The 23,218-nt window shown below is 35.5% G+C and overlaps 1 protein-coding gene across 1 annotated transcript; it reads right to left on the bottom strand.

The window, feature by feature from the left end:
* Positions 1–18,113: 18,113 nt before the first annotated feature.
* On the bottom strand, positions 18,114–22,535 carry LOC134540473 (putative nuclease HARBI1). Its single transcript, XM_063383247.1, has 5 exons — positions 21,717–22,535; positions 20,705–20,898; positions 20,125–20,269; positions 19,166–19,307; positions 18,114–19,039 (listed from the first exon to the last, which is right to left on the bottom strand). The coding sequence occupies exons 1-5, from the start codon at positions 21,759–21,761 to the stop codon at positions 18,651–18,653; spliced, it is 915 nt and encodes a 304-aa protein (XP_063239317.1). The 5' UTR covers positions 21,762–22,535; the 3' UTR covers positions 18,114–18,650.
* Positions 22,536–23,218: the final 683 nt, after the last annotated feature.

The raw sequence follows: 23,218 nt of genomic DNA, 5'->3' as shown, positions 1-23,218 counted from the left end.
TTTTATAAAATAATAATTATTGTATAATAATAATAATTGTAAAGTAAACCTATCGGCATGAGGACACACCGCTGTTGTGGAGGGGATATTGTAACGGCCGAAAATACTGTAGGATACCAGGGAAAGCTTTTTTGTTTTTTAATAGCTAGCCAGACGGTCAGGAACGGCGGGACACGATGAGGAAATGACAAACGCAGCAGGAGACATTGAAGGACACGTGAAGCGTGAGTTCGGAAGGGGGGGAGGGGATGTTTGCTAACATAGCATAACACGGCCACGGAAACAAACAGGGGGAATTGCAGCGCGCTCAGCGGGCGCGCCCTTGATCACAGCGCAGCGAAACTCTGTCATAGGCACGGGGAAGGAGGGGGAGTGTGTAATGACGTCCGAAGCGGCGCCGAAGCGGAACTGTTTATGTTATTAATAAACAGACGCAAACAGGGTCAAAACGGGCTTCTTAAACAGGGAGATTTGATTCGAGAAGTGAGAGTCAGAGTCAGTTGGAAGCCATGCTACTCCGTCGCCGAGACGACACGACGATTGGTGAGTGATCAGCCACGATGCGACGATGGTTCAACACTAGACAGCAGCACAACGGCCTTTTGCCCATGTAGCTGGTAATATTCGATATCTCTCTCATTTCAAAAACTAAGAATACGCAGTTTAACAATAACTCGGTAGAAATTATGAATAATAAATTAATTTAAAACCGTCACTTAACTTGGGAGAAATTAGTCTGCAACAGTTGGTAACAAATGAATAAAGAAAGAGATCAAGGTCATTAGATACCAGGTCGTCTCAACAGAAGAAAAACGAGTTTGGTCGTTCGGGTATTTCCGTGATATGACGTATCCGCTAGACTTTCAAAGTAAACAAAACTGTGAAATTGCGTGCTTGTTTTGATTTTGTTTTCGTGCTGTGGTTTAGTAATGTAAAAATGCCTGCTGTTGAGAAGAAATTGGTTGCTTCATTTGTAAGAATAAGGACTTTTTAAAGATTGAATCATCTCAATCGACAGCTAAGTAAAAAACGTGTTGGAAGAAGCAGCAACAAAGTGTGCAAGAAAAGGAAAAAAATTGTAACATAAATAGTAGGCTTATAGATTTTTTGAAGGAAGTGTCATTTAATTTAGATTTAGCAAAAAAAAAAATTATGGGGTGTGTTTGGAGTGATAGTAATCTTTTGTATTTCATATGAAATAATTTACTTGTAAATTGCAGTCATGGATAATTTCAGAATGTGTGTTTGCTACAGAATTGTTTAACAAAAACTTATGACTTCGCAAGATAAAACTTCTAAAACTGTTTGACAGGACTAAATGTTATTGGATGTATTATGTTTGTAGGAAAACAATAAGGCTCCTGATATTGCTCATCGTTTATTGAATAAAAGCATGTTTGATGTGAACCACACCTAATGAACTTCATTTTCTGGTTTAATGAATTTGTCATTGCTTTGTTTATCTTTAAATAGCAAACATTCCATAGCTTGTCAGATCACTCATTCTTTCATTGTATTGTTTTCTTTCTCTGGTTTTTCACTAAATTGAAACTAAATAAATAACTCTGGTCATATTGCAAAGAGTTGTCCCTTGTTACATTCACAAGTAATTGTCTATGTTCTTATTATATTTACATATTTGTGCATTTTATAATTTTTAATATGTTTTGTGGTCATAATTGGGTCACAGTGATTTAATGCAGTTTAACAAAAAAAAACCTGAACCTAACCACAGTTGTTTTCAACATGAATAGAAAATATGTAGCATATCAAACTAAGTAATTCAGATGCATGGAAAAGTTACAAATGTGTTTGTATACTTATGTAACAAGCAAGTGCACCCATGTGATATTTTGAGGGGGGGGGGGGGGGGGGGGGGAGTGAGATCTGGAGGTATATGGTGTTTTAAATATTTTGGAAGACAAATGGTGATTTGTAAGTAGGTACATATATTTAAAATCTTCTACGTGAAAATATTTCAGTGTTGGACGACTTATACGTAACTACATTTTTGTCTTTCTCTATCAAGGGGGGGGGGGGGGGGTGCTTTGCCCCAGGTATGGGTGCCCATGGTAACAAGTAATAATCTAGTGATGTAAAATATGTCTTGTTAGCTCCAAATGAAGTATTTAGGGAGTCATGCTTAGTTTTACCTCAATTTATAACCTGTATTTGTCTACCACACACCAAAATTTATACTAAGCATCATCATCCACTGTTTCCAGCCTGTGGCTGGGTCAGCCAAGTGGGTCTTGTGACTTTGTCCATTTAACAATCACATTAAAGTGTGATGATATTGAAAGCCATGCAGTTTATATTTTATTCGTACAAATATATAGTAATGTATGTGTGTGTGTATGTATATATATACACACACACATACATATGCCATATAAATTTCAGAGATAAAGAAAATATGGTATTAATTTTCATGGCTAGCTGCCACACACATTCTTTTTATCCAGGATTTTGTGCAAAATGACTTATATAAAAAAAAAAACTAATGGCAACAGTATAATAAATAAATTTAACATTTAATAGAGGTGGTATTAACCAACATGTAAATAATGTTATATCATTTACATAAATATCTTGGTAACAAAATTTATTTATGTACATATTTCATTAAGGAGACTTAACGCTAAACCATTTGAAACTTCGCAAATATGTAAAATTACAGAAAAAAATATTAAATTACTTTTTATGTAAATTAATGTAATAAATGATCAGCTACAAGTTGGGAAAACAATTCCTACACATTTGCATTGAAAAAAGCAATTAAAGCAAAATAGTAATGAGATAATGCCTGTAGTAAAAAATAAAGTTTTGTGTATTTTTTGTCAGCTTTTTATTTAGCTTTCAAATATGTGTTCATTATAAAACATACTTGAAGTGCCTATTTATGTTGATGAAATATTTAGAGAAAAAAATCATGTCAATTGATGTAGTTTGTATGACAGAACATAGTGACTAATTGTATTTGTTTTATAGCTTCTTACTCACCACAATTTATAATAGGCATAAGTAAATGTAGATTATTATGAATTACCTATATATTTTGTTAAATACTGAATTTTGATGTGATGAAATATGTTCTGGGATCAGATTTGGAGTGTTGAAATATTTCTGATGAATTATTTGAGAAAAATTACCTTGTTACTGTTTCTAGCAGTAAAGAATTATGATGAGAGTATACAGACTGCAACTAATAAAATGAAAACAATTTAAGATATGGAGAAATGTGTTATGTGCATGAAAAATAATGAAAATCTGTTAAATTAATGGTGACTTTTAAATGCAAATCATCAATGTAATCACGAGTACATTTAGTAATAAATTTAATAGTCACAAAAATAAATATTGCAAGTTTTAAAAGATGTTACACTCCTAGGATACAAACACTTACCTACAATGAAATATTTTTCACAGTAAATTATTATGTTTATTTGGCTCAGTGGTTTGTACGTAGTTATGGATTACAAATTTCCAGGTTTAAATCCTGTCACTTAAGAATTATTTTAAGTAGGTACATAAATTTTTACTACATTTTAACACACTAGAGCAGAGCTGCCAACCTCAAATCACACCCATCAGTAATGGCAATTAGGTATATGAAAAAAGTACGCGTCAATCATGCACGATAAATTTTTCCTGGGGCATTATAACACACTCACAAGATAAAACAACGACAATAATATGCAAAAGAAAAAGAAAAATATGAATACAATGCAAATTAATACATAAAAAAATCTATTTGAACAATACAATCATCTGAATATGTAAGAAATATTAATAATTTTACTGGATATTTTGAATCTTCAATTCAATGTATTCAAAGTTAAACTTTAAAACAACTGTCTTTTTATTTGCTTCTTTTATCCTGGTTCGATAAGAAATGTCATGTAAACAAACAAGACAAACACAAGGACTTGTAAACAATAACTGCGTTCGTTACTTTCGTTTCTTCAGATGTAGCGAAAAAACGAAGATATAGATTTATTGCTAGTCACGGCTTTAAAATGTTCTGCATGTTTCTTTGATTCAATATGCCGTCTACAGTCATCCCTTTCACCATGTGCAATCGAAAAGTCACACGCGCATACATTACAAAACCGTGGCGTTCCAAACATTTGAAAACGACAATCATGGCCATTCTTTTGAATATTTAAGTGGAAAGTTCTGAAGTCTTGCGTGTTTTTTCCCACAGATGCACATTATTCTGTCACACGCTTCATTTCTACAACCGGCACTGAAGAACACAACACTATCGAAAAAAATAAAAAAAATTTCACGTCTGTAGACACGACAAAAACCGGACAAAAACACTATGATGAAAAAAATGGCTTTCAAGAAACAAATTAATACAACACAGGTTAGCCAAAGTACCGTACAAAAATTATCGTGATGTAAGTAGCCTTCAAACGATAAGTCCGAGGATATGTACTAGTTGTATCGTACAACGGACGTAATACCATCCCATTATTATTTGAAAACACGAGAATTAATTTACTTATTTCGACAGTACATCGAACATGCGCACACTTACTAGTTCCGTTATTTGAGCAACCAAGCGAAGTATTCAAACAGCGTTCACGAAACACGCACAGCAGAAACGTAAATTTTTCCGTTACCATGCAGCACAAAGCCTCGTTTCCGTAATAAACTAGCGATGTTCCGTAATTCCGTAATTCGGGGTTAAAATCCGTAATAATTACGGAAAATCCGTAATGGTTGGCAGCTCTGCTAGAGTTATAGTGGATTATATTATTGATGGTTATTTGTTCACATAATTGTTGTAATTACTATTAGCTTGGTCATTTTTCACTAGGTGGTCTTACAACATTTATATATTTTTTACTTGTAACAAAAAATTAATCTTGCAAACACAATCAAGGAGATTAATTACGAACATGTAAATAAAAATTTATATTGATACAAATTAAGTGTATATGTTTGTTTGCATGCTGTTTTTTTTTATATACAAATGTACAATTTTATTCTACACAAATAAAGTTTTGCACATTTAACCTTTGAAACTAGAGGAATGTTACTGTCTACACATTTAAAAAACCTGCCTCTTTTTCTACCGCTTACAGCAGAAGTTTGGCATTTTGTGGTGAAATTTTTTGTAACTAACAGTTCAAAATATGATTACTACTGTGAACATCTGATCACAAAATAAAAAAAACTATTCTCATGCTCCATCTTCTACCAGTAGTTTAATTTTCTGACAAATTAAAAAAAAATATATTTTTTTATTCTAGTTACTCTCGTTCAAAAAATAATTATGTTTGTCTAAACTGCAAATGATGTTTATGTGATACTGTTTCTCATTAACTGCTTAGTACAATTTTACGTTCCAATGTTAAGAGATGAAATAAAATTACCCAGCGATGGATCATGTAATAAAGACTTTGAACAATGGTCTGTGATATTTGTGTTTTAAGCCACATATTTGCGGACCACTTGTTGGAAAGTATCACAAGGTAGGAATAAAGTGTTTCAGTGTTTTAGGCATGTTTTCTTCCAGAAGAAGTGTTCAGGTAAATCAGAAACTGAGTATGCCTTACTGCCTGCACTATGGTGCGTAAGTAGTGGCCGTAGTGGGAAAGGAGCATATTTAGGAATACCAGCTTGGAAACATGTACCTGCCAAGAATGCCAAAATACCAAAATATTTTTATCATGGTAAATGATCTGGGAGTTTGTTTTGCAATTTTAATTTGAGATTTTATATCAAAATTTAATAGTATATGTGGTAATTTTGGAGACTATTAGTTTTTGGTAAATAAGTTGAGTAAGGATTAAAATGAAAGAATTTAAGCAGGGAAATACATATCTTTTAAAGAATTAATTACTTTAAAAAAATAATTGTGTTATTATTGTACACTAATAAATCTTTCACTTAGAGCTACCATTTTCAGAATTACAGATCCTAGTTAACCTAGCAAACCTTTCACATAGTGATCATTTACCATGTTACTCAGGAGTTACCATTCTTAAGAATCACAGCTGATGTAAATGGACATGGTTAATAGTAGGCCAGACAGCTTTAGAGTGCAGTTTAATTTTTTTTACTTAAATTAATAATTATAAATGACAGGTCTGTAATAAAATTTTCTATGCAAAATTACTAGCTCACTTAATATTAAATTAATGGTAGGAAGAGGGAGTGGTGACATGGAGTACGTACCACAGGGGAGTGCCATGGGGCCCTTGCTTTTCATAATGAAAGATGTCTGGGAAAGCATGATGAGTAGATTAAAAAAAAAAAAAAAAGCGGACGGTGAAGAAGGGAGTAGGGGTCTGGGGTTAACTGCTATGACACTAAAGGAGAGAAATAAAAGTCAATGAAAAGGCATCTTCCATGCTGGTGATAACCAGATATGGAATACGCCACAGGAATTTGGGACTCGTACCTAGCGATGGACATTTAAGAGTTATAAAGGTACAATGCAATGTAGTGAGATAAGTGACAAATATCGGAGGAGAAATGATGACGGAAGAAGGAAGATGCATAGACCATCAGTGATGATGATGGAGCTTGTGTGGGACACATTGTAAAGGAGGAGAAAGAAAGAATGGTGAAATAGGTTAAGGTAATTAAAGGGAGGGGATTTTGGAAAGCTCAGAGATAGGTAAAGGGCAGAGGGATCACATGTGGAAGATCCACAGGTTAGAATGCAATGGATTAGACAAAATCATATTACTGCACACAAATATGAAATTTGGTAGTTAAAGGGCCATTAAATATTCTTAGAATATTTTTTGGAGGATAGTCATTACCATAAAACTTGTTATATTGTATGATATTTAATACACTTACAAAGTTTGTTTACTACTGCAAATGAACATAACATGTTGACACTTAAACATCTAGCAAGGAAGCTAAATGTAATATTGAATATAATTACTTATCAATGGTAACAAGCATAAACAAACTAGCATTAAATAACACAATGTTGTGAATATTGCAAGAACAGCACGCATCACAATGTTTACCAACAACACCAGTTTAGATTTTAAAATACACATTTGAGCCTAATTTACGATTAAATAACTGACAACATAACAAAGATTAAATATATTACTAGCAGCAACACGTGATACATTTAACCTGTACATAAATTACATCAGTCTATGTGAATCGGAAAATTTAAGAAAGTGCCATTTAGACACGTGATTAATTTGAATTCCCGCGGCAATATGGTCTAGCATGTACGTCAGACGCGATTGACCAATAACAGTAAAATAGCGGGATGAGACGACCTGGTATCTAATGACCTTGGAAAGAGGTTAAGAATAAGCTCTAGGAAATGGCAGACAGCACGGTTTATTTATTAAAGACAGTATCCCTGATAGGCACGACTATGGTTCAGTAATTATGTGTAATAAATAAATTTTATAAATTGTAATTATAAATTGTAATTATAAATTGTAATATAAATTGTATAAATTGTTATAAATACTGAGAGGTGTTATAAATTGTAATTATAAAGACACAGAAAGTAGAGGGTTATATATGTGTTGAATAAAATGTTAGTTGAAACTGCGGAAATAAACATGTTCTTGTGGAAACGTTCACCCTTAACCTCTTTATTTAAAATGTTTTGCAAATAAGTACTCGTCACCCTACCTTAAGGATAATCAAAGAAAAACACGAGTGGTTGAACCGCCCACAGAACCTGATACTCATGACAGGGCCGTCAGGACATCAGGAACACAGACGATCCTGGTAGATTCACTTCCATTCCCTTTCCCCATCATCCTTCCCGATTCATTTCATTATCATCATTTCACGTATATATTCTCTTCATTTTCATCTTTACGGTCAACACAGATAAGTGTGAGTCGACGGCCGTATCAAATGGTGGAGGCGCCGGGTATCTGATCATGTTAGACACGTCTACGAACGGTATTTAGTGCAGTGGCCGTGTGGATAAGCCACAGCTATAAATTTAGAGATACACGTTTTCTTCATAATGGTACAAAAATTAAGTAATTTTTGAAAGTTGGCCCAGTAATGAATTTTTTAAAGAGGTTAATAAATCGGAATAATTATAAGGTAAGTTTTGAAGTGAGAGAGAGAATTTTAGTGTAGAGGTTAGGAAATACCTAGGTTAGGTTAAACATTAAATGTCCAGAGAAACTAACTACTTGAAAATAGTATAATTTATACAAGGGTTATAAATGTTTAGGGAAACAAAAGGTAGAGTTTTGAGGAATAATAAGGAAGTGAAACGAGTAGTTACTTCAGACAGTTCAGATTCTGAGGAAGATAATTTAAGTTAAGAGATACAGATAAGATAATATTAGATTTTAATTTTGAAAGTAAAATAACTGAAGGAACAGGCAAAGAAACAGAGGATAATTATAAACCAAGTGGTATTGAAACAGGTACAATGGAGCAGTCAAAATTTTTCATTGACTCAGGGTTTTACTTTGAAAAAAGTTCAGAGTTAGTTGGAGAGTACCTGAAAAACTTTAAGAGGGCAGCGATTGTAAACCAGTGGGATGACAAGAAGTGCCTAGCCTATTTTCCTAGCTTTCTGAAAGGTGCAGCAGCCAGATGGTACAATAGCTTAGGTAATAAAACTGAGGAATTTAACACATTTTCTACATCATCAGACGCACTCAAAAGAGCTTTTTGTAGAGTAGGATAATCAGAGGATTTAGAAATTAGACTTAGAATCAGAGTACAGGGTATTGATGAGACAACAGAAGAATACACCTATGATATCCTAAGTATGTGTCAGAAACTAGACAGCCAGATGACAGAAGAAAACAAAATTAGATACATACTAAGGGGCCTTCAGCCAGAAATTGTAGAAAAAGTAACAATGTTGGAAAACAAAAATGTAGAACAGCTGATACAAAACCTAAAGAACATAGAAATAGGATATTATTATTCTAGGAAAAGACAACAGCTGACACATGATTGTTAAAGCCAGGGTAACACAAGTCACACCTAGGAGTGATAATGGAAGTACAGAACAGATCTCCCAGCTTCAAAAGGGTATTGAAGAGCTAGGCCACCAGATGAGTAATATGATGGGACAGATAAAAAGCTTGCAGAATAAAACTAATAAAAATCAACCTGCTAGTAAGAAGGGATGGCAAATGAACATACAAGGGCAAGGCAATCGGGGACAAAGAAGCCATGAACAGGGATATGTGGTAGACAACAGGCAAGGTCATTCAAAGGATGTACCGGAAATTTCGTATTTCGACACGATTTTTTTTAAATTTTTATTATAATTTTAAATTATTTTTGGAAATTTTATTTGCTTTACAATTTGGTTACTAAAGGGCGATTTACACTTTGTTAGTCTGGTGTACTCCCCTAAGTTAAACTTTGTGCCAGTAGTCTGAAGCACCTTTCCCAGAGACGTATCTGATATTTTGCAGATCTAATACTTTGCTGGCAGCCAGTTTGAAATTTCCCTCGCTTACAGGCACGTCCCAGGCCTGTAACGTTACTTCACTTCATGACAAAAACCGTCTACAGCAGCTTTGGACGAGCTGTTACCATTTCTCAGAGACGAGCTGACCATAGCCTTTACTGTCACGAATACGTATTAGGTTCTCTCCTCGAAAAGCACGTCATAGACGCTCGTTCTCAGCGTCGTTGCGTTTTATCCCCCCCCTTACTCCACCCCCCTTCCCCCTTCAGTTGTAAGAATTCGGCTAGACCAATGACCGGTCAGAGACCCCAGCAGACAGAAACCGTCTCCAAGGACACCTTGCATAAAAAATGTGTGTGCCAAGATGGACCGCACACGATACCAAGCGGCAAACTCGCTAACCGCCCAGCCAACTTACCCTGTAGGCCGCCAGAGTGTAGCACCTGACTGCTCCTTTATTTCCTCGGTAAAGCAGACGCCTTGGGCGAGTCAATTCTTTTTTTATTTCAGACACTTCTCAACAGGTAGCGCTAAAGTCGGCCAGTGCTACCAACTTCGAGACATCAGTCAGAGTTTTTTTATGACGCCCACTCGGGGAACTTCGGGACCTTTCGGTCCAGACTCCTAGCCCCCTCCCCGCCATTTTTGATTCAAGATTTACTTATAATTACGAGACGCGGTTCTTCGAGAGACACTTCGCGCCGCGACTGCAGACAGACCATTTGATTATCGGCGAGTCGACGAGACACTGCAAGACTTCCATCCGGCCGCAACCGACTATGTAGTCGCCTAAATAAGGGATGCTATCCCTATAATCTTTTTCAAGTAGTTTAGTCCGTCTGCGTAGTATAAAGTGTAATAGTTATTTTCTTTTAAATTATTTCTTTTGAATTGATGAAAACGACCGCGCAAACCGCGTATTTCCGGGATCCAGTTCCTGGCTGGCGACGCATCTGTAAATAGCAGCCAACTCCCCTGTCTGGTGAGTGAAGATCCGCGACTTTCCTCAACCTCCCCTTAACTTTTCCGGGCATTTTCTGCCCCGTATACTGTCTGTGTTCAAGTTCTGATCAGTTTTGATTCGGACTGTTCCAGACAGGGTCCGAGAGCCGGACGCCGAATTGGCATTTTCATCTCCCTTCCACAACATGACACAAGCGCCCTGGCATCATGTACCCGCGTGATCTCCGGGAAACGAAGCCCCGACCTCCGGTGCTTCTGTATGTTTTGACCCTTTTCTGAACTTTCTTTAAATTACGTCGTCAGATGCAGTTAATTAGATAAACATAATTTCTGGACTTTAAGTATATAACCTGGGATCGTTTAAACATATTTGTATTTTTTTTATTGGTTTATTTATTTTTAGTAAATGAAACTTTTGATAATTCCATGTACGGCCGGCCAATAATTTTTTTTTGAATATACATGAGAGCTGTTTAAGAATGTAACTAACACTGTACGTTAATATTTTCTTGTATCTGTTATAAGTTTCCTCAGTATGAAGTAATAATATTTCAGACGGAATCACACCTTGTTTTTGTTCGTTTCTAATAAACTGGTGAAACCTAAAGATCCACCCAGCAAGGCAAAGATGGTGGTCAGACCGTGGTTTGCTGCTACAAGAATGATGGCAGTTGGCATGGTTTGAATCTTGCTACAAGGGGATGGCACCACAGAGACCAACCAGGACTCCAGGAGGAGCACCAATATGTTATGGTTGTAACAAGGTAGGGCACATTAGGAGGAATTGTGTAATCAACCCATACAGAACAGATAAACAACATGAAAAACCACAAAATCAGGGAAACGCTTATTGACGAGTCAAAACAGAGGGATTGGTCCGTCAGCTAAAAACAAGGTGGCCCTCTCAATACACTCAAGTATTCTCAGTGTTCTCACAGATATTTTTGGAGCTAGAGTGCCCTTTTTCATTGACAGTGGGGCAGCAGTTTCCTTGGCAGACGACAGGTTAATACCGAAGGAATATTAGAGGGAGGCAGAGCCTAAGATATTTGCCGGGGTTTCAGGACAAAACCATTCCATGTCACACATGATAAACTTACGATTTAAATTAAACCAAATTAAATATCAACACCCAGTAGGCATAGTAACAGCACCCATTTGAGGGATTATTTTAGGGTGTGATTTCTTGAACAAATACAAATCCGAGCTGTGTTGTTCTCCAGGCCAACAGTATATGAGGATAGAAAAACCAGTCAGGAAGAGGCATGAGTTTAGTAAGAGAACCCTAGGATGTCAGGAAAAGGTTATAGAAAGGAAGACAATAAGAAAAGAACAGGTTAAAGCACCATGGTTGTTCCCAGAAAATATAGTAAACCAAGCTCAGATCAGGCATGTGGAGGTGAAACAGGTTAGGCTGTTACCAAGGATGCATCAGCTAATTGAAATTGAAATGCATGCAGAAGGATTACCTAGAGAGGTTATGATGGAACCTTTTAGTCAATTACATGAAAAACACTCTGTGTTAGCCCCTTACAGTGTTTTTAATAAGGATAACCTCAAACAATTATGGGTCACTAATGTAGCGAACCATGCAGTAACGTTACACAAGGGAATGAAGCTAGGATCCCTTTGTCCATTTGACAAAAAGGAAACTAATACAGTGTCAATGCTTCAGACCGGAATCAGGGGTGGTTTTAATGAAAAACAGTTAAATATAAATCCTAACTTACTTCCAGAACATAAAAAACTGAAAGATCTATTATATAAATATCAAAATTGTTTCAGTTGGAACCAAACCCAAATAGGACGTACCAAGGAAGAAATAGTGACACTAGATACAGGGGAGAGCCCCCCAATTTCATCAGTACCTTATAGAGTATCACCAGGGCAGGGATGTTAGACAGTGGCTCAACGAACCTGGTACAGATGTCACTAAAAGCTGGTATCTGAAGAAGAAAAACTGGTACACTCCAAGATCTTACACTGACAAAGATCCTGTAGATTTTTTTTCATAGATTTTATATATATATATATATATATATATATATATATAAAATGATATTTATATAAACTGCTTTAATACGATATATACTTTGGAAACATAAAAGGTTACACAATTGTCAACAAATAAAGTATGATAAGGTTGGTAACCTATTTTTTATTCAATCCGCACGCCATGACGGCAATACGGCATGGCGCTGGGATCAATTTCTACAGAACTAGCTTCTGAAATTATAAGATGGCCATAAAAACTTTAGCACCTAGTATGAATGGTTTCAATTAAATTAGCACTTAAAAATTTCTCTTAAAATGCAGTTTTATTAAACGTATACAGATGGAATTATTAAAACGCAACTATTCAAATTATTCGTCCACGCCTAATGTTAATTGGTAATGCATGGCGCATCGCGTATGGTCGATGTTCAAAGTTGGTATTTCTGCATACCAGCACAATTTATACTTGGTACATGGTACAAGACCCTGAAAAATGGTATGTGTACCAACAAGTTGGTACGTCTAACATCCCTGCACCAGGGCCCTGATGCTCGAAATCGTTCGACTTCATAGACCATTCGAGTCGAGTAGAGTGATGAACTCGCATACGACTTGGTGTGTTCGACATTTGCTATGCTCGGGCTGCTACTTGTCGCATGCGACTTACACAAAAGTCTTCGAGACGGAGAAGTCGAGTGGATTGTGGGAATTCGGAAAGAACTGTGAATTTGTCAGGATGGCTACTCTGCTCGTGTTCCAACTGGCCAATCAACGATCGCCGTTTCGTTTGTTGTCGTGTTTGGTAGGAAGAAGACAAACTCTTTATCAAAACACGTGCTGGATCGGGACTAACCTTGTTTGCTGTGCTTTTGAGAATTAATAATGAAGCTGACGCAAGAGCAGAAAAATATGTTGTTGCAGTTCATTGAAGGTATTTATTTCTACGTAATATTTAATATATGTCTATGATAAACATCTACTAAGTTAGGACGTGTGTAAAATGTTCATTTTATGTTACTTATTACGCAAACTTTTACAATTGATAATTAACTGAAAACATTTTCTTTATTAGAACGAGCACAGTGTAACAGTATAACTATCAGGAAAACTTTAACGTAACAAAACGTAGCCTAACCGTAATGGGATGGTGTATAGTACAGGTTATCCCAATAGATTTCTAGTAGGCCTAAGTTAAATTAGTTTTCCAAATCTTACTTATGCATATGAGTATGTTATATGTTGTTGTTTTTTTCAAGATAGTTGTGAGATTCGCGAGATATGTTCTCTGAGGGGTAAATATGTAGAGTAACGGTATTTGCGAAAAAAAAAATGCTAACAATCCGAAAATACTTTTACCAAAACTTGTTTTGAAAGAATCCATGTGCGTATTTGATAAAATAATGTAAGGTCTTCGTGAATAATGTGCTTTAGGCATAATTCATTTATTCTAATTTTCTGTAAAACATTTTAATTTAGGCTACATGAGTTGTAATGTTAGTGCTTGCACTTATGTTGTTAGTACAGTTGTGAGTTTAACTGAATTGTATCTTTATTCACAGAAAATGATGACATAGCAAAGGGGAAGCTGCACCCAGCTTTTACAGCAAAGCATGCAGCACGTCTGTGGCAGGAAGTCACAGTGCAATTGAATGCATGTGCTGGTGCAAAGAAAACCTGGAAAGAATGGAGAAAGGTATGTTTGCACTGTACAATGAAGTTTTCGTATGCTTCTATTGTTAGTGTTGCATGTTGTATATCTGTAAAGTAGCTTATAACACCTTCAAACTGCCAGTTAGGCCTACATAGTAAGGTAGCATAGGCCTAATAATTTTAGCTAGGAATACATGTGAATAGTAGGGACCAGGTAGCTGTGGTAAACCAAATGATACCATCTTAAGGAACTACAGCATAAAATTTAGAAATATATGGAAAGTGTTAGTGGTATTTATTCGTTCAGGTGTGGGTGATGTACAATAAATTATTTTCAGTGTAAGAATACATCCATGAAATATTACAGGTCTAGTGGAGAGGAGTGATAGGAGTTATTGCCATTGTATTGAACTATGAAAGTGATATAACATAAACTCTTGTAGTTTATGAAGTTTGTAATAACAGATGTTTACAAAAGAACTAAAAATTGTCACTTTTTAATCAGGTTCATCTTTAAAACAAAACCCTTATGGCCATTATGACTTCATTTTTATATGTCTTTGCTTTACATGAAAATAAAGTCTTTATTTACAGTTTAAATACTAGGCCTATATTACATTTTTTAGGCCTACTAGTGAAAAGGGAACAAAAACACTTGTACATACTAACAAGAACCTTGTTGTTTTTTATTGTAGTAATTAGGTTATACTGTATACTGTATAGGTTTAACTTACATAACCTAGTGTGTAGTTAAAATAACAGAATACACCTTTTTGTTTGTAGTAATGAATCAGAGCTATGCATAATAACACAGATACTGAAACTAGGACTAGAGAAGTAAATATTTGTGCCTGGAATATGTTTTCAGGTAATAACACTTTTCCCTTACCTGCCTTTAGTTACATTATATTTTTTTTCAGTTTGAACTAACCAGAAAAATATTGAAAATATAAAAATAACATACTCCATACAACCATGATCTATGCCTATTACCAATAGAGAAACAATTATATTATTGTCTCTGAAAGAATGTGGCACTTCTCTTCTAAATTGTTGCAAGTATTTCATCAAGCCATTATTTGTATGAAAATGTAGTTACATTACTGTGAAAAATTAATATATTTATTTTTTACAATTTTTCTGACACTCATATAGCAGTAGGAGAGGAAATTGCTTGTATTCAACTGTTCACAGTTTATTATGCTTTGTTTGCACAAAATTTTGTCTGTTTTGAATTTCAGTCATGGCAGGATCTAAAATCATCTACTAAGATGAAGGCTGCAGCAGTCTCTCGAGAAGGTAGTAGAACAGGAGGAGGGCCGCCTTCCGATGAGACTGCAGAAGGATTGACTGATTTTCAAAAGAGAATTATCTAGGTGGTGGGAAAAAGTGCCACATATGGCCACGAAGATGTGGTTGAGTCTGAAATTGTATTGAATAATACACAGGTAAGATATCTAGTAGAGGTAAAAAAAAAAGTACTTTGAATAGATATAAATGCTATGTTTTAGAATTTCCTGTTTCTGCATTTTTTTTCCGAGTCCATAAAATCACGTTAGTTTAAATGGTTTGTAACGTTGCTTTGATTACCAGTTGAGTTCCAAACAATAAGTTGAGAAAAATTTTTACAAACTTCCATTTTAATCATGTTAATTTCATTACTTACATTGGCATGTGTAATTTTATAAATGAATTTTATAAAATTGGTACAAAGCTTGAATGTCGTAGTACAGTTGCATCATCCAACCAAAATGTTGCATTAATGTTTTCCCAATGTTCAGTTTAATACACAATGTTTTGATAATGTTTGATTTTGTGTTCTATGTTGTAATGTACAAGCTATCCAATTACCCTAACCTTTGTCAAGGAACTACTTTCCTATAAGTGTAAAATTGTAATTATATTTTTAATGAGCAAAAGTATTGTACTAAGGTTTTATTATTATGCTGTTTCAGGAGGATATAACTACTCCACTTATCATTGAAATTGATAAAGGAACTGTGGGTCAGTTAGAAATGGTCGATGAGGGCATGCTACAAGTTTTTTCAACTGAGTTAAGTGAGGCTAGGGTAGTCGACTTAACCTGCCAGCATACTGAAACTTCGTATGCTTCACAGTCCCCAGCTGTTCAGCAAAACGAAGATAATAAGTCCAACCTTCATGCTCGCAAGAGTAGGTGATTTTTGATGCTTCTCTCAACTTTTTCTTCTCATAAAAAATTGTTGTAAACTGTATTGCACCAGTTACTACAGTTTTATATATATACAGTATTTTAATTGTTAATGTATATTTAGGCAACAATCATCATGGCCTAGAGTGAAAACATCATTAACTGTTAGGTCTACGTTTTTGTGATGACACCTAACACAGGAGTGACACAGATATTTATTTCAAAACACATATGTTTAACTGATGGCTGCAGTGTTTTTAAAATCTTTACAGTTCAGTTGCAGTACATGTGATGTAGTGTACGGTTAATATGAATTTACAGTCTTTCACTTTTCTTCTGTGAATTTTAAAAATCACGAAATTAAATTAATACTGTGGTCTGTGTTAGGGTGGTTAATTAAGGTTGCAGTTACAACTCTCTCTCTCGCTCTCTCCCCCCCCCCCTCTCCCAGATTTTCACTTTTCAGTAATGTATAACTTAAATGAAATTTAATTTGCAACACCTCAATGACTTTGTGAGTGTTCCGCTTTCTCGGAAGGTTGTCTCGTAACCTACATGTAATGTGCAATTTTCCTCAACCAAGATCAAGTATGTCTATTTTCATTTATTATGTGCAACATGTTTCCAAAAATTGTTTGGTATGGTTTCGTAGTGGAAGCTGGAGATATAACTACTCATCACGTAAAGTGGGCATTAATATTGTTTGGTGATAAACGCGCTATGTAATATTAGCCATGAACATGACACAGGTATTGCAGTAAACAGTTTCAGCCATTTTATATTATTTGATGAATTAAATGGATGTGAGCTTGATATGTAGGTATGGATAAATAAACATTGTTACTACAGAAAATGTACAATGCATGCAGAAATGCAATGTATCAGGGGTCAATACATACAGGTTCTATTGCATAACCAGTAATTTACCTGTTCTGTACTTCAGCATAATGAATGGGATGTACGTTATATAGGTGATGTGTAAAGTTTAAAATTAAAGCTCATGAGCAGTAGTGCTTTTATGAGTACATGTATGTGTGGAGAATATTTACTTTACAAATTTTTTATAGCACATCTTAATTCTTCTTACATGCCTCCCAAATTAATTTTTTATATGCCTATTGCACCATTGCATTGTGTGTTTATAATTGTTTCTAAGTATGTATTTATTTTAGAATCCACTCCGAAACGTTTTCGAAGATGCGAGACGAAGCTGCATAACGCTGCTGAAGCACGCCGTGACTATGCGGAAACTTTGAAACAAAAGATGCTGCTTAAGGAAAGGGAACTGCAGTTGAAGGAAAAGGAGTTTGAAGCTCGACAGCAGTTCCAGCAACAAATTTTGGCTGCCAAAGAAAAAAAAATTGCTGTTTTGAAAGAAATTGCTGCTGCAATAAATAAAATAATTGTGTTACATTATTTTTATTTCTTACATTACTAAAGTGTATGAAAATTTTCCACTAGTCTCCAATCACTCTAAAGTTAATCACGTTAATGAATGAGCTTAAGATCCTCACAATAAAATTTAAAAAAATATTTCAATATACGTAGTTAGTAAGTTTACAGTACACTGGTGTTTTTGGGTGTGCTTTTAACAGATATTTTACTGTTTAGTAAAACTGCTCATGTACACTTGCCACATGACTTGACTATACTGTTTCACAGTATACTAAAGTATATATTTTAGCTGTGCTGATATGGTAGATATTTGGGGTGTTTTATACGTGGCATCTCATAGACTTTGAAAAAAAAATTACCATATTGTAAAAATAGCCTTAATGAGATCAATGCAGGTTGCATGTAAAAATAAGTGTGTGTACATGAACTTCCTGTAATCCTACATAATAAGCATTGCCTTTGATGACACATTTGCTGTAGCTAAGTGTATTCATTGCCCTTTAACATACAAGATACTATGTTGTGCTGGTAAATAAGTTTTTTTTGTAGTTGACCATTTTTGTCATTTATTTACTCTTCTGCAATCCCACGATGGCTGTAAACAGTTTTAATAGTTGTTTAATCATTGATGAGTATTTACATAAGTGTCAATACCACACTAAAACCATAAAATAAATTTATTATGGTTAAGGACCTTTGGAAAACTACTGTAAACTTCAACACAATTTTGTCATACAAAATTTTAACATATAATTAAAAACACTTAACATACAAATACCATGTTTAAATTGAGTTTTAAGTGATTTAAAGACATACATTGAAATCATACCGAATTCCGGTGAGATCATAAATAAATTAAAACGTAATAAATTGCACAAATCATATACTCGGCAGGTCACGTGTCACACATTACATTTTCAAAGCATTAAATAAATATGAAATCGTAAGCGTAAAACCGTCACTTCTTAGCAAATCTGTTACACTGCTATTTTTCACGTTTTATTTCAAACCATCAATATTTGGGTGGGAGCGGATATTGGGTATGTTTCACCATAGCTATACAAACAACTTGGTCTACATGAAATAATTATCAATAATACGTTGCCTTATCAACTGACCAGCTCGAAAGTTCTGGTTAACAACACCAACTTCATTCATTGCATCCATCCCCAAGTCTTGAGGATGAACCAACAATTCATCTGGAAGCTGCACATTTCCCTGCAGGCACATGTTATGTAGTACAGTACATGCATTAACTATTCTGCTGGCTTGGTCGGGCTTGTAGTGTAGCACACGGTGTTTCAGCAGGCATCTCCAACGTGATTTCAGCAAGCCATTACATTGCTCAATTATACTCCTGGCTGTGCGCAAGCACTGGTTGTACCGCCCTTGTGGAGACAGAGGATCAACATCCTGCATGAACGGCGTCATCAGGCAAGGTTCCAGGGGGTATCCGCTATCACCTTATAAACAAAACAAAAAAAAAAGCCAACATTTTCAGCACAGTTATCTATCATAATGACATAGCCCATTACAAATATTATTGTTATTTACAACAATGTTTTTTGTACTTGCCATAACAAACTCACCTAACAGCCAGGCATTTTGGTTCTGTCGCAACATTTCATGTAGTCCCTGTCTGAGACTGCAGTTGGCATAAATGAAGGAATCATTTGTTGCCCCTGGGTATCTTGAATTTACATTTAATATTTTCATGTTTGCATCACACACCTGAAAATAAAATTAAGTTATTTGTTTATTTCATACACCTCACATGTCATGCATGTTCTTACTGACATAATCACCACACATATTTGCCAGGTAAGTGTTACCATGACACAATAACTTTGTAAAAATATTATACAAGTGATTGGATGACAAAATCATAAAATAGTGTAGCAGGCACATCACATTTATTTTAAAGTAGAAACTAAATGAAAACACGTTCAACATTTTTAATGAGCCTCGATGTCATAGTGTCTAGTACATTCACCTCCCGAGGAGATGTGGTTCAATATTGAAGTGGGGGGAAGGTAAATGGCCTGAGCACCGATTTTTGCACACGACAATTGTGTCTCAATAATGCGGGCCACTTTTCAGGGATCTGTTATTTACCTAATTCCAGGTACTTCTTTATGTCAGCAGTCAATAGCTTTGTACGTATTGAGGGCTGTCTAAACTTCTAAACTTTCAAAAATACCCTTGTAAACTAGTATAATTACAAACATCAGTTGAGCCATATAGTACGGCTGGAAATAAATTAGTATGTCACATAACAATCTTTGCATGACAAAATTTTGACAGTGAAAATGTTTCCCAATTTTTTTATGTATGTAATTAACAATGTGGCAGTGGCAGCACGGCAAAATTTATATTGGGTTTAATGTTCAATATAATTAATAAAATATTTTTGTGCTACCAGAAAATGACACATGAGGTTGATATTCAACTTACAAACTTATTTGATGCACACAGAATCAGGAATTTTGTGGTTACTGTGAACTTCACATCACAAAAAAAATTCTACTAATAAATTATGATTTCTTACCAGTTGTACATTTATTGAATGATATCGTTTATAATTGAAGTATGCTCTTTCATTAAAGACAGGGTCATCCACTGGCGGTGCAACAATTGCCACATGGGTACCATCAATAGCACCGATAACCCCTGGGAAGCCATACTTGAAAAACCTACACAAGAATTATTACACGGATAATCAATAAGCTCATGTTTAATACAATATGTATAATATGTTAGCAGAAAACTCATTTCATAAGTTATGCTGAATTTAATACTGTAGTTTGAACATAATAAAAAATAGTTTGTGTTTTCAGATCTAGGACTAATTTCTTACAATTAAACTCATCTTTGAGAGGTTTTTATTATACAGTAACAACAGTAACAAGTAGCAAGACACAATTGGTGTATACAGTGTCTTTATATTTGGTATTGTATATGGTACTACAATTGACTCAAAGTACTCAATAACATATTGTTGGATGAAAGTGTAAGGAGGGTTGTCTACGGGAGTGGAATGACTCATATCGCCATGCGACAGTCCAGTTGTTCATATTTATTTATTGTTTGAAAAAAGTCTATTTAACACTTGACTGTTTAGTACTTACATCTCTTTTAATGCTGCTGTTGATGCTGGATTTAAGTCAAATCTGACCCATCTGCGAAACAGATGCTGGTTGATGGCATTTGTGACCTCCGAGATGCTTCTACTAACTGATGACTGGTGCATAGCAGTGTACACATCCTGTCCAACATTTGATTGGTATGGTCCACCAGCATAAAATCGCAATGTACTGAGTACCTAAAATATAGGTTTTCACAAGTCCGTGTTATGTAGGCTTAGGCATGTGCCTATTAACACTGTCAGATTAAAAAGTTATCTTAGTGTTTAATCTTTCAGGTAAAATAGTTCGACATTTTATATTCAACCCACAACTGATATTAAAATTACATTAAGGACAGCAGTTAGGCCATGTGACATATGTAACATTACCAAGTCTCCAATGAATAACCTTAAGCATGTTTTTAAAATTTGTTTAGCCATTTCCAACAGTGCAAGTACTCTAGAAAATACCACACTTAAAATTAAGACTAAGTAGCCCTAACTAGTGTTGTGTTTACAGTATTGAACATGTAGGCCTAACCATTAATGTTCAGTTTGGCGTTAGGGAGCAGGCTACATAGGCTAATTTTAATGTGGATACACACAAGACATAGATGTTCACTTGGAACTAAATATGCCAGGCTATTACCACTGTCACAGGAACAAACCAAGCATTTTAACATAACTACATTAGGCCTACCTATTTAAACCTGTATAATGCTTAAACAGGGGGTTTACTTAAGTTTATCTTTGATTAGCTATTTATTGTAACTGGTAACTTAATTCAGGTGTGCTCCAAGGAGGGATAAACTGCCATTCTGTGTTAATAGTGCTTTAGTGTTTGACTTCAGTCAATAATTATATTAAAAATGTACTACAGGCCTAACTGTCTTCTGCATAACATTGCACTCTGACAGCTAACGATCCATCTTGTTTTGTCACCGAAACTACACATAAGCAAGTACATAAAGATAACAATAGGGCTTCTTTGGTTTTTATAAGGTGCTAACACTTACTTTAGTTTCAACTGAAAGTGCAGTTGTACGAGAAGGTGCCGGCATAACCTCTTCCAGACTGCTAATCAGGTCTCCGGCACACCGCTTGTTAAGACGAAACAACTTAATTTGTTGTCGTCCAGTTCAAACGCATCCTTCCGTTCTAGGAATCGACGAGGGTTTCTAGCTGCTTCTATTTCAGCTAATTCAAGCTCTTCAATGTCCAACACATCCAACCACTCTGCCATTTTCACTGTTTTCGTGGCTTTTCGCATTCGTAATGGTTATCTCATTCGAGTTGGACCCCTCGGTTTCCATTCCGAACACTCGAGTCGCACACGAGTAAACTGGAACAGTTCGTGCATACCAAAGCATCAAACCGATCGGAAAAGACCACTCGGCTGGCAACTCGCATACGACTTAAAACTCCAGCATAGGGCCCCAGGGGAAAGAGAAGTTATAAGATCATTGATGAACACATACAGAATGGGATTGTGAGCCCTTGTAACACTAGCTGGTGTTCACCAGTGGTACTAGTAAGAAAAAAAGACAGTGAATTTAGAATGTGTGTAGATTACCGCAAAATTAATTCAGTGCTTAAAGCAGACAAATATCCGTTGCCTATGATTGATGATTTCCTGAGCTATTTGACAGGGGCAGAATATTTCAGCCACCTAGACATTAACTCAGGATACCATCAGTTGAAAGTAGCAAAACATGATCAGGAGAAAACAGCTTTTGTAACGCCGGATGGCACATATTGTTTTCAAACTTTACCTTTTGGACTTAAAACAGCCCCATCCATCTTCCAAAGATTTATGGACAAAACATTAGCAGGGTTAAAGTGGGGATCTTGTTTAGTATACCTTGACGATATACTAATTGCAGGACATACGTTCAATGTACACCTAGACAGGCTCGAACAAGTATTGCGTCGGTTAGATAAAGGTAATCTCACCCCGAAACTTTCAAAGTGTGCATTTGGTTATCAGGAAACCGAGGTTTTGGGCCATTTAGTCGACCACTCAGGGATACGTCCACACCCTAACAATGTTGTCGCAGTTCAAAATTTTCCAACTCCCAAGGACCTAAAAGGAGTTCGAAGTTTTTTAGGCTTAGCATCCTTTTATAGAAAATTTGTTCAAAATTTTTCACAAATTGCCAAACCATTATCATCATCATTACGTAAAAATCAGCCTTTTGAATGGAAAGAATAACAAGAAAATGCTTTTCAAAACCTCAAAGAAAAATTAACCTCTTCACCCACCCTCAGTCATTTCCAAGAAAAATTACCAATTGAAATTCACACTGATGCCAGCGCACAATCATGCATGCAAATACAAGATGGTAAATTACATCCTATTGCCTATGCAAGCAGAACTCTGACACCAGCAGAAACAAGGTACCCAATAACACACTTGGAATGCCTAGCCCTAGTGTATGCATTAGACCAGTTCAGACCATGCATCTATCTCAAACCCTTCACAATAGTAATTGATCACCATAGCCTATGTTACATGGAT

The sequence above is a fragment of the Bacillus rossius genome, chromosome 16 (genome assembly GCF_032445375.1).
Source record: "Bacillus rossius redtenbacheri isolate Brsri chromosome 16, Brsri_v3, whole genome shotgun sequence".
Taxonomy (NCBI): domain Eukaryota; kingdom Metazoa; phylum Arthropoda; class Insecta; order Phasmatodea; family Bacillidae; genus Bacillus; species Bacillus rossius.
This window is presented reverse-complemented; position numbering and strand designations above follow the sequence as displayed.